Source organism: Astyanax mexicanus, chromosome 11 (assembly GCF_023375975.1).
Source record: "Astyanax mexicanus isolate ESR-SI-001 chromosome 11, AstMex3_surface, whole genome shotgun sequence".
In the NCBI taxonomy this organism is placed as follows: Eukaryota; Metazoa; Chordata; class Actinopteri; order Characiformes; family Acestrorhamphidae; genus Astyanax; species Astyanax mexicanus.
The window spans coordinates 15,088,576-15,102,011 of NC_064418.1; the positions used below are offsets into that span (position 1 = coordinate 15,088,576).

The following is a 13,436-nucleotide window of genomic DNA, read 5'->3' on the forward strand; positions in this document are numbered from 1 at the left end:
ACTCCATCTGAATGTATGGATTTATCTGGATAAGGTTTTTTTTTTTAAACAATGAGAAGCCAGAATGAAAACAAGCTAAAATGAAATAGGAGTAACGAAACTATTTTTATTTAAATGTAAGGAGTAGAGAGTTCAGATAATTGTGTGAAAATGTAAGAAGTAGAAGTAAAAAGTAATCTGAAAAAGAACTACTCCAGTGAAGTATAGATAACTTCGCTACTCGACACCTCTTACCTCTTAAAGCACGACTTACCTGAAGAAAAATTGAGCCAAATGAAATGTGATGATTTGTGGGTAGTTTTAAAATATGGAACTGCATGGACAGCTGGAAGTTGACAGTAAAGTAGTTTATTTCATCTCGGGGAGCAATACTAAACCAGGGATGTGTTCACAATGTCAATTGGACATTTACAACTTTGGCTAGTTCCACAGTTATAACCCACTCGCAGTTGAATACTGAGGGGAAAACATTAAACAGACTTTGCACAAGATGATCTGACAAAATCACTGGAAACGAGGACCCGTGTACAAGGACCCAAACTAGGACAGCTTCAGTTACTGACATTTTTTTAAGGCTACAATATACAATCTATCTATAATTGCACTTTAAACCGGTGTATTTAAACTTTAACTCCCATATCTATAGTAAAGAACTGATATCCTGGTTTAATCTGAAGTGTAACTGTTGTGAAAGTGAAAGGATGAGGACGACTGATTGCCAGGGTGATTGAGTGATGTTACTGGTCCATTACAGAGAGATGTGAACATCTAGAGTCACTGGCTTTGAGGACATGGGGAGGGACATAATGGGAAACTAGAAGGAGCAAAATGTGGTGCGGTGTTGAATCCTGATTCTGGACTCAGAAGACGCCATATGCTATATGCTAAAAGCTAAAAGCTAGTTAGGTCTGTGCAATGAGGCTTGAGGTCACACCTACTATATATATATATATATATATATATATATATATATATATATATATATATATTTTTTTTTTTTTTTATAGGTTTCATAGGTTCACAAAGCTAAAATGTTACAATACGAGAACATCAGTCGCTCTATGCTGCTTTCAAGCTGTCAAAAAATTCTGAAGCACAAACCATTCGAACTATATAACCAAAATACTCAAATTCAGCTCAGCTCATGAACTGTCTCTGCTTTGGCTTTTCCTACTTAATGCCATGTATATATATAAACTTTCTCTTGATTCATTTTGTACACAAGTAAGCATGTGTTGAAGATACATTAATAAAGCATAAGGTGCTTTATATCCACCTCTTTTGTCTTTTGTCATTTTTTCAGCTCCATTAAAAATATAGGAGCATTTTATTCTTATATTAAATCATTAGTCATTATAGTGTATTAGATACAGCAGTGCTGCTGGAGTTTTTAAACACCTCCGTGTCACAGGATTGAGAATCCTGTGTACCATTAACTTTCTTTGGGCAGTGTCCTGATGGCAGCATCTTGTAGGCAGCATCCTGTGAGCACTGATGAAGGACAAGAGAGAGTCTGTAGAGACTTTACTTTATCTACAAGATGGAGCAGCTATAGGTAGGAGTGTCTGATAGAGTGAAAGACAGTGAGAATTTACACAGTGTTTAAAAACTCCAGCAGCACTGCTGTACCTGCTTGAAAGGTGTGTATATCCCGTGTGTATTCTTTATTCACACATATTCACATGTAACTGACCTAGATAATCTAGATCTCTCTCTTTTTTTTTTTTTTTTTTAGCAAAATTTAACTAAAAATATGATTTTTTTTTAACATGCCTCAAGTTACCAGCTGGTGGGGAACAAGAGATGTTCTTATCTTATTAATAATATAGTTTAGCATATCGCGAATATCAATATACTGTTATTATCAGTGTATAAAGAACACTGACCCAACTGTATGTTTGTTTATGGGAATCATAGTTAGTGTAGTTTAATTTGAATAGTTTTTTAAGGGAAACCAGAGGTGGGCAATAGTATGACAATATTGTATCGCATCATGAATTTACTTTAATGTTCTTATATTTTATCGACTTAATATTTTTTAAAGCATATTGAGGATATTTTATCAGCGCTTGAAGATCGTTGACCCAATGATCATTTTATTACAGAGAGTTTAATAAATGAGTCCAGATGAATTGGATTGAATTGCAATAGAATTGGATAATATTGTGAAAGTGTCTTCAAATATCACTTTAAACACATTATTTTACCTCTTAGGTCAATAATACTTGGGAGTATGACAACCCTTCAGATATGAACAGATTTTCATGATAAACAGTGTATCAATCAGGGCTATTAATCGGACGCAGATATGAAGTTGCCCAAAGTACCCAGTTAAGATTATAACCTCATAACAACACTGTTTTTTCCTTATCTGATCAAGGCAACTTGGTCCAAAACTGACTAGAACACAGAAACCACCATTGCCACGATTACCCATGAGGGGGGAAACTCTCAAAAAAGTCGATAGTTGATAGATATCCCATAATGTACTCCACCCTCTTCCCCACCCTGTGTCCTGAAGCCCCACTTTCTCAAGCACTTTCTCTTTTTTAATTCCTCAGAAGAAAGACGTGTCGGACGAGAAGGCTCCAGCCAGCCTGAACTCCTCCCTCATGAGGACGCAGAAGAGTCGCTGGGGCAGGGCCTTGGAGTACGGTGCAGGACGGGGAACGCAGGTACGCAGGAGGATCTCCCGTCCAGCTGGAGGCGGGAAATCAGGAACTCCACTTCCTCCTCCCATTGGTTTCCGATCATCAGAACCCCCAACTCGCCCGGGATCGTCTTCCAATGGAGCCAACAGAGCAGCCTAAACAGAAATATGAGAAACAATCAGAAATATTAGAAAACTAATATAAAAACTTCAATTAGAACCTTTATTTCTAGTCACTAGAAGAGAGAAGCCTCCTCCGGTACATGTAAAACCATGCTCCACCTTTTTTTCCCAACTGCTGCTGGTGCAGTATCACTTGGTAGCTAACATGCTAAGAGGAAAGCACCAGGTCCCCAGCTCTGATACATCAGCTAACAGACGCCTGTGCTGACCAACATCACATTACATGAGGAACAAAATGAGGAGAGACAGCACCACCTACCCACCCAGTAAAAGCTCTCTCGGACTCCGGCTGCTGATGCCGCACAGCACAATCTTGGATCCAAACCTTGTCTAATAGTATTAGGGCCTTAGTCCTTAGTCCAAGACAACTTGGAGCGCAGGTCATTTTTTTTTTTTTTTTTTTTTTTTTTTTACAGTTTTAGACATTAACGTTTGTAGTGATTTGCTGCCCCAGAACTCCTGATCCTGTTTTTGAGCTCCAATAAAGCTCAAACTTTTTTTTTAATCACTCCATTTTCAGTTTACTAAGAAGTACATAGAGGCAATATTTAATTTCAACAATTGGTAACTAATATGACTTGTACTTCTTTTTCGAAACAGTATACTATATGTACATGTTCTAGAAAAGAAACTTTTAAATCAAGCTTAAAAATCTAGCAAATATCATCTTCTCTGATGAGTCTGCATGAATTGTTGCAGAAGGTGTGGCACAAGGTCACCCAAAAGCAGCATGAAAGACTGGTGGAGAGCATGCCAAGACGCACTGAAGATGTTTGAACTTGTTTTCTTTGCATTATTTCTCATTTTTTGCTGTGTTTGCTGTGTTTTGCAGTGTTCTTAATGACAATCTTTTTATTTGGTTTTTGGGAGAAATATTGTCAGTAGTTTATAGAATAAAACAACACTGTTCATTTTACTCAACATAAACCTAAAAATAGCAAAATCAAAGAAACTTATTATTTTAAAAGTGATCACTTTTTCTGGAGCTGTACATATATACAACTCTGGGAAGGAAAAAAAATAAGAGGCCACATCAGTTTCTGAATCAGTTTCTCTAATTTTGAGAAAATTGCTGAAATAACAGAAAAGATGCAGAGCTTTAGACCTCAAATAATGCAAAGAAAACAAGTTCATGTTTTTGAGTTCAGAAATAAATATTTGGTGGAATAACCTTGGTTTTTAATTGCAGTTTTGGCATGCCACATCTTGGCCTGCTCTCCTCCACCAGTCTTACACACTGCTTTTGGATAACTTTATGCCACTCCTGGTGCAAAAATTCAAGCAGTTCAGCTTGGTTTGATGGCTTGTGATCATCCATCTTCCTCTTGATTATATTCCAGAGGTTTTAAATATGGTAAAAACATCATTACTAAGTGGTCTCTTATTTTTTTTCTCCCAGAGCTGTATGTATATATAAAAAGAACTTTGAAAGTAAATAATATTGGGGTTTAAATACAATTTGGGACTCTACAATTAGTCAGTGTAGACATGCATAAACTTTTATTAGACAGAATGACTGTTTCTGAGATGGTTTTAAGATCTCACACTTATCATTGGTAACAATTTTTCACATTTCACACTAAATTCATTCAAATTCATAATCATCATCACAATCAACATACTATTACATGTAGTCAGCCCAAACAGTACTTGGGTAAAGAGTAGTTGAAATATAGGTCTCCAGAACTGAAGTGTCTCAATGCTCAGAAAACAGTTCCTGGGTGTGTTGGAGCAGGAAAACCCTTTGATTCATTACTATAAAGAGTAAACTGCTTCACTAACACACTGCTCACAAGAGAAGGTACCCACACCATCACACTACACCAAGTATACTTCAGTTGAATTTGTAAATGCTACTGAAAAAGAATTTAGCTTCTAGTGTAAGATGTGGAGGAAACACTTCCTAAAAAATTCCACATTACATTCTATAAAAAGTTAAATCGGAGACAGTTGGGTCTGGGAATGTGTAGCAAATTGATACAATCTATTTTTTTTTCTAGACGGAGGAACAAATCTCGCTAATTAGCAAGCTGATTGCGAATTAGCAAATGTCTTATCACATCCATGAGATTCCATCTAATGAGGGGGGAGGTAAGAAAGCACACTCAAAGGACACATTCAAAAGGCTTCTGTGAAATGGCAGGCATTTACTTAAGAGCACACACACACACACACACACACACACACACACACTCAAACACACTCGTATGAAAATGCCAAACCTTTCAGATGCTACAACAAAAAAAAAAGCCAGAAATCAAACAAAAATCAATACTTTCCTGATTTGGACAAAACTGACCTCCAAGTACATGGTAACACTTTGTCTTTTAATGTTTTATAATTTTTTTCCTACATTATAAATAAATACTAAAGTCATCCAGATTATGAAGGAACACATAAGGGATCATGTAGTAACTTAAAAGTGTTAAACAAACCAAAATACTCTGAGAAGCATTTAGAAGCTCTTATCTGTGGAGCTGTTAACTTGCATTTTCTCAGGTTGGTAACTCTGATGAACTTATCCTGACAACAGAATAAACTCTTGCTCTTCCTTTCTAGGGGTGGTCCTGATGAGAGCCAGTTTCATCATAACGTTTTTCTTGAAATGTTTCGGATTGACTGACCTTCTTTTTTAAAGTATTTTTTTTTAGTTGAGTAGTTCTTGCCATAATATGGATTAGAACATCACTCAAATAGGTCTATTCACTGTATACCTGTAACTCTACCTCTTCACAACTTTACAACTGATGCTCTCAAACACATTAAGAGGACAAAAAAATCAAGTAATTAACTCTTGATAAGTTCAGCACAGCTGTTAACTGAAAGCCATTCCACATTACTCTACCTCATAAAGCTAACTGAGAAAATCCAGCAAAGATATTGGGACCAGTTTCTAAATCAGTTTCTCTGATTTTGCTATTTATAGCTATATGTTTGAGTAAAATTAACATTGTTTTATTCTATAAACTACTAACATTTCTCCCAAATTCCAAATAAAAATATTTTCATTTAGAGCATTTATTTACAGAAAATGTGAAAAAAGATGCAGAGCTGTCAGACCTCAAATAATGCAAAGAAAACAAGTTAATATTCAGTTAAGTTTTAAGAGTTCAGAAATCAATATTTGGTGAAATAACCCTGTTTTTTAATCACAGTTGGCATGTTCTCCTCCACCAGTCTTACACACTGCTTTTGGATAATTTAAAAAAAATATATATTTTTTTAAGTTGTATTTTTTTTTTTTCAGAGCTATATATATCAACATATTTCCATGTACAATAACTCAGCTGGATGTTCTAGATCTTTTCCTTAATCAGAACTTAAGATATACACTGAACTTCACGTTTTTTTTTTTTTTTTTGTATAATGCAAATTTTCTTATCCACAATATACTTTTATTAGCATATTGGGGATATCATAAATCATCATAAATAATATCAGAGGATTTTAACTGTGTTCACATGTATCACAATAAATTATGTTTATTGGCAGCCATTTATTTAAAAGCACTCTCTCTCTCTCTCTCTCACACACACACACACACACACACACACAAATAATACTTGTGTGAAAATGCCAAGCCTTTTGGATGCTACAACACAAATCAAATGACAATCAGCACATTTCTCCTAACAGGCCTGGACTAAAAGGGGGGGCTCGGGACTAGGGGCTGGGGGGTGGTCTCGGATGACACTGACCTCCACGTCCATCAGAAAACCCTTGTTTTTACACAGAGCCAGTGAGGAGAGGAAAAAGAGCAGGGCAATAAAAAAATTACTGATTAGCAGCAGAACGGGGCAGAGTGGGTTTAGACTGGCTGAGGGAACAAAAGGGACCGGTTCTAAAGGTTTTAAAGCACAACAGGACATTGTAGATGCCCAGCAAATCACACTAACATATAGTTAACAATATCAATATTTACTCTGACTGAACACATTATTACACATGTAGCGGAGTGTTTATCTTAAATAATTTTTTGTACATTTTATACACTTTTCTACGATGTGGGGTTCAGCTTTTTTGCAACATCTGCAGTCCTTACTTAGTAGAGTTAAATATTTCAAAACTAAACTATGTTTTCTTAAAGTTTTAAAAAAATAAGTTAGGCATTTCAATTGTTTAACTATTTTCCTAAAAAAATCAGGCTATTTAAATGTGTCTAAGAATTTCCTGTCCACCCTGTCATCTAGGATCTTGATAACCCCGCCCCTTTAAGAAAGTAACCTTTGACAGCAGTGACATCACAACATTTGTATTCATTTATTTAAGGGACTGAAGACACTTTAATAATAATATTAATTTATTAATTCAATATTTTTTATATAGTCTCGTTAACACTTTACAATAAGGGTACATTAATTAATAACAGAATGGCTCTATTAATTATTAACTGACAAAAAAATTCCACTGCTTATTGTAAAGTGTGAACATTGTCTCCAGTAGAGTCCAGTAGAGCTCAAGCTGTGGTAAAATATCATGGTAACTACAATATTTGAAAGAAATTAAAACGTATCTTTGAACCAGAACAAGAAAAACAACAATTCAATACATCTGCAACTCTAGATCAACAACACTTTTTCAGCAAATGCAGCAAAATTCCCACTAAAAGTCAGGGTCCACCCTGTTGTGTAGCTTGCACATATAAAACATATAAAATATGAAATATAAAGTGATTGAGCTGGAAAATATGATTTCTGTGTAGTCTGAAGAGTTATATATATGATGAATAGACAATTTTTGAGGGGCAAAATGCACAGAACTCTGATAATGATGCTGCTGCTGGATGACAGCGAGCTACTAGCTCCTCCCCTTTATCTTTAAATCTATAACATAAACCTTCTCGGCCCAAGCAGACAGAGACATTTGACTGATAATACAACGGAACAGAAGTAGACGGGGGGGGAGGGGGGGGGGGTGTTTGGGGTTGTGGAGGGGTGGAGGGTGAGAGAAGATGTTGCCGGTTGTTACCTCATCACTGGAATCAGCCAGCTTGGCAAGGGTGAGAGGCAAGCCGTGTTAGGAGAGAACAGAAAAAAAACAAAAACAGCAAAGAAACAAATAAGCCAACAAATGAACTAAAAATAATCACAACAAAACCAAAAACAAGGAAATAAGCAGACAAGAAAAAACACACAATCTCAACATATCGGTTAAAATATTCCCGATACTGAGAAATGCATACAAAATGATCTGGTTCAAATACTTGAAAACTTATATTTCAAAATATTTTTCACACTTTATTTTGATGGTCTATTGCAACTCTATGGTATATTATAAATTCTATGCAGTTTTTCATTTATCAAGGGTGCAAATATATTGCCAAGAAAGCACAGAAAAGTACAAAGCTTTTCACAATCATCTGACAACAAGCAAGAAACTCAGGCTCAGTTTTCTGGACTAAGATGTAGTCTTGTCTTAGATTTCCCAGCCACTTTTTTAGACTAGTTAGGCTATATGCTTCCTCCAGGTCAGACTTAAGGGGCCTTTTTTAATGATCTATAGGCGAGATGTCAACTGTGTACCATGCAGTTTGATTTAGGGCGTGTCAGTGTGTCTTTGCCATCGTAATGACTGGAAAAGTACACGGCTTGCGGGGCTTCTTTTAAGTTAATCTTGGGTGCTATATTTTGGGTGTAGCGTGAAATAAACCAATCAGAGTATCACTTTTCTGACATTCCCTTTGGCGGATTGCTATTTTAACTGCGCAGTGCTTCTGCGTGTCTTAGCAGAGGAAACTGACCTCAATTACTGGAACAGCAATGCTATTTTATTTAGTATTCTGTTTACTGTTAATGTAAAAGTTGGGTTTGTGCACTGCTGCGTGTTCAGGTAAGCATTGTTGCCAAGATAGCAATGAACATCTGACTGTTGACGTCTGTTTAGGTTGTTTTTATTCAGTGGTGCACCTGAATATAAGTAAGAAATTCACCTCATCACACCTCACTTCCAGACCACCAGAGGCATCGGCGTAGATTGAGTCACAAGTATCGCTGCTATTTAAACGATGCAGGTGCAAGGTGTGAAAAAAGACTGTTGGTGGCGTGCAAGATAGTGATGAGCATTGCAACTTGACTTGGGCAGGATGTAAAATAGGGCTCCTAGTTTTTTCAAACTGCCTCTGACACAGTATCACTTTACAGCTAAACATGCTTGGAGGAGAATACTCCCAACTCCCAGCTCTGTTGCATTAATCTAACAGAGAGCCTGTGCTGGTTAACCTTGCATTAAGTGATGGGGGTGGTGAAATTAATTGGACTTTATTATTTATTTCATGTAAAAAAAAAAAACAGAAATAAAATAAAAAAAGCTCAGACCATCAAAATATGCTTTACCAAAAACTGTATCATTGCATATCAGCAAATCTTACACATTTGGCAACATGAGCATGCACAAACGGGTGCAACACCTGGGTAAAACAGTTCACATCCAGTGATGCAGATCATCAATGCATTCAACAAATAATTCATTTCTCTCACAACAGTAGAAAAAAAACCCAACTTTCCACGGTTGGGAAAGTCTCTGTAAAAGTTTTGGCACCCCAGTTGCAATGACATTTTTATTTAAATCAGTCTTTGCTAAATGTAACATCATTCCTGTATGATGAATTGAGTTAAAAACAATATAACTGCTTACTAGAATGTGCAGGAGTGTTTTAAAAGAAGATTTGTTAACGTAAAAGTTAAAGTTCAGGGGTGTCTAAACTTTTCCACACAACTCGTTCTGTGCAGCATTCACACCAGAGCAAAAGCACACTCCCTTTAAACTGCAAGCTCAAACACATTCCAGAGTTTAGAGCTGTATCTGCTCCTCAACACTCATTCCCAAGTCAACCCAAACACATTCAATGATGTTCAGGTCAGAAAACATCAGTGGCTTTATCAGGTTAGTTTGATTAACTTTCACAGATTTATTTGTGATGTAACCACGTACTAGCTGGACCTTCTATGTTAGAAAAAACCTTTACCTGTGAAAAGTCAGGTTCTTTCTCAGTGTTATACATTTGAACCAAATATGCTTTAAATTGAATCATTAAAAGAACATTTATTTTGGAAGCACCTTTGTTTATTGCAGTAAGAGTGGAACCCTAAAGCTCATACATAGCTGTGAAAAAATATTTGCCACCCAACAGATTTATTTTGTTTTTGCTGTTTTTATCATACTTACATGTCTGAATTTAAGAACCACATTTTAATATTAGACAAATATAACCTGGGTAAATATAAAAAGCAGTTTTTAAATGATAATTTAAAAAGTAAAAAGTATTTGTCCCTAAATCTAATAACTTGGTTGTGCCACTGTAAGCTGAAACACCTGCAATCAAGCTTTGTATTTTACATCTCTGTGGAGGAATTTTGTTCCATTCTTCTTTACAGAATTGTCTAAATTCAGACACATTGGAGGATTTTTGAGCTTGAACTTCCTGTTTAGGGTAATGCACCAGCATCTCCATCAGATTTTACTTTAAAACCCTTAAATTAACTTGCTGGTGTGCTTCAAATCATTGTCCTGCTACAGATCAGAATTCATGGTTTTATCAATTAAAGCACGTTGTTCAGGTCCCAAAGCAGCAAAGCAGCCCCAGACCATAATTCTACCACCACCATGTTTGACTTCTTAGTAAGATGTTCTTTGACTGAAATAATGTGTTAGATATACGCAAGTAAATGTAACGGAACACACACCTTCCAAAAAAAAAAAAATCCACTTTTGTCTCGTCCTCTTTGTCTGATAGTTTGATAATCTGAAAAATGTAAGCATGACCAACAAACAAAGCAAAAACAAAATAAATCTGTAAATGACACATGCTGGACATCCTGAGAGCTTCACTCGTCACTACAGGCCAGTGTTTGAATGTGTGTTTATTTACCTAAACCTATTTACAGAATGTAAGAGTGCTGGAGATAAAACTAAACTAGCTCCTTTTTCAGCTTCTACAGCTCTGTTCCAACCATATATAACAAATTAAATGCTAAACTAATTAAATATTGTACGGTCCCTATAAAGAGTTCTGACCTGATTTATAGAACAAAATGTTAAAACATTATAAAATTGTTGCCTTTGTGTTATTTAACCCTAGGTTAACCCTAAAATATTACTGTCAAAAAAAAAACAAAACATGAATGAGCTGCTCACTAACTTTATCTGATTACATTTTGAATTAGGTTTCAGAAAGCAGAAAAGGGTGTGTGCTTCTACTGGTAAAAAAAAAAAAAAAAAAATCTTTAATATCGTTAATATAATATCTACTACACTAATATTTCTATTCTATTATATTGTCATTCCCTAAAATAATGGGAAGTAACAGCATTAAATGTCTTTTACTGTATTAAAAAAAACAAATAATGTATTTTTTAAGTGCTTGACACCACAATTAGTCTGCTCATGTAATCTAACTTTTAATATTTTATTTACATTCAAATGTGCACTATTAAAACACTTAAGTGTTAAGAAGAAAAAAGTTGATTAATCGTGATTTATTGTTGATTAATCATGAGTATTGTTACGATTAATCAGATTATTTTTTTTTTATCTATTGACACAACTAAAAAACAATTTATTTAGACTTATTATTCAAACAGTAAGTACCTGTGGTTCTCTGTCTTTACTAAAAAAAAAAAAAAAACACTAAAGACACTGGAAGCAGCTTAAGCAAGGCTTGCTTCTCTTGCCTGGAGTTGCTGCTGCTCTACACACACACACCCACACACTCACACACACACACTCACACACCCACTCACACTTACTTACACACCCCCACACACACTCGCGCATAGAATGCGACAGCATGCAGTTGTGTGTCAGGCTGTCAGCTCGTCCCTGCAGTGCACTGGTCAAATTTTAATGACAGGATTTGAGCTGTCTGTTTGCAGTGCTGACATTTCTCCTCCTCCCCATTGTTCCCTCTCTCTCTCTCTCTCTCTCTCTCTCTCTTTCCTCTCTCTCACTCTCTCGTTCTCTCTCTGTTTCTCGCTCCTTTTCCTCTATTTATCTCGCTTTCTCTTCCCAGAAAGCTCACCTCATTTAAATCCCCTGATTTCACATGATTTACATGAGGATGCTCGGGATAATTATTGCCTTTCTATTTCCAGCTTGGCAACATACAGGGTATAATTTAACACTCTCACACACACACACACACACACACACACACACACACACGGACACATCTTCCAGACGGGAAAAAAGCGAGAAATAGAGAGAGAAAATAAAAAAAAGAACTGACTGAAGAGGAGTTTGAGCAAACAAACACGGAGAAAAAAAGATTTTCAGAGCATTTATACTTAAAGAATTCCGTTGTCTTCAGCGTTAGCTCGGAGCGCGCGGCGGAAAAATAACGGCCGCACTTGACATTTTAATACAGTCGGAAAACACACTCAGCCGTTCACCTGCAAACAGCCAAGAGTTAGCGCTCACGCGAGAGCAATCAAAAACGAATACGTGTTCGGAGGAAAAGATTTCTAAGTTTAGGGATCATCTACAGAAGAGTTCACAAGTTTACCAACAGTCTTCGTGGGCAAAAAAAGCCAGGAAATATATTAATTTTAGTGCTTTCGGTTCAATAAACTCTTAAACTACTCTTTTCTGAGGTAGTATGTGACAATACACATATTTAATAGAAAAAAAAAACAAGCTATCAAAAGTTTATTATGAAGCACTATCGTTTTTTTCTAAGTTATTTAATGTTGAATAAAGTGAAAACGTATTAAAAAAGTGCAAGCTGAATAGTACATTAATACTCTGAGAACAATAATTAAAAAAAGAAATGGTCCATAATTTGCAAGAACATGATTTGAGATGATTTTACTTTTAAAAATTCTTTTTTTTATTGGCAAAATTGTTTCCTAATTGGAGCTTAAAGGAAAACTAACGGCCGCACTTGACATTTTAATATAGCCAGAAGAAGAGTTAGCACACACACACAAGAGCAATCAAAAACAAATATGTGCTCAGAGGAAAAATCTCTGTTTGGGAACATTTACGATGCACAAACCACCTCACTGCTTTATAAAAATTAATGGATCATATACTAAAGAGTTCAAAAGTTTAAAAGCCAGGCAATATTATAGGAGATTTTAGTGATTTCTGATTAATAAACTCTTGAACTATTATTTTCTGAGGTAAAATGTGGCAATACACATATTTACAGAGAGAAATAACAAGCCAAACATTTTAAAGCACGTCATTTGTTTGAGACACTGTAAACAAAGTCTCTGCTTGTTTTAAAAAAGGCTATACCATCTGTTAAACATGGTGATGGTAGCGTCATGCTGTGTGTGTGTGTGTGTGTGTTTTTTTTTTTAAAGATGGCTCATTAGTTATTAAAGCTCCCTTACATTAAAGTATTCAATAGGGGTGGGCGATATGGCCCTAAAATAATATTCTGATATTTAATGCTTTTCGCAATAATGATGTTCTTGCTGATATGACAAAACATTGAATTTAAAAAATATATATTTTAGGAATACATGACTGCAACAAAATGAAAATTTAATTGTATTATTGAATATGATAGGAGATGGCACACCCCTAACTGAGATATAACAAACACAAGAATTTAATCAGATTTGTAACAGAAGTCAATGATCCAGAATGTCATGATATT

At 35.6% G+C, this 13,436-nt stretch overlaps 1 protein-coding gene across 2 annotated transcripts in view; it reads right to left on the bottom strand.

Moving 5' to 3' along the window:
• Nucleotides 1-332: 332 nt before the first annotated feature.
• rab3gap1 (RAB3 GTPase activating protein subunit 1) overlaps nt 333-13,436 on the bottom strand; it is a 105,340-nt gene continuing 92,236 nt past the window's right edge. Inside the window, exons 24-25 of one of the 2 annotated variants that reach the window (XM_049484802.1) lie at nt 7,802-7,822; nt 333-2,806 (exon numbers count right to left, since the gene is read on the bottom strand). In XM_049484802.1, coding sequence (XP_049340759.1) covers nt 2,558-2,806; nt 7,802-7,822 — 270 coding nt within the window. In that variant the 3' untranslated portion in view covers nt 333-2,557. The remainder of the gene's footprint in view (nt 2,807-7,801; nt 7,823-13,436) is intronic. The other variant, XM_049484803.1, reaches the window with a different exon arrangement.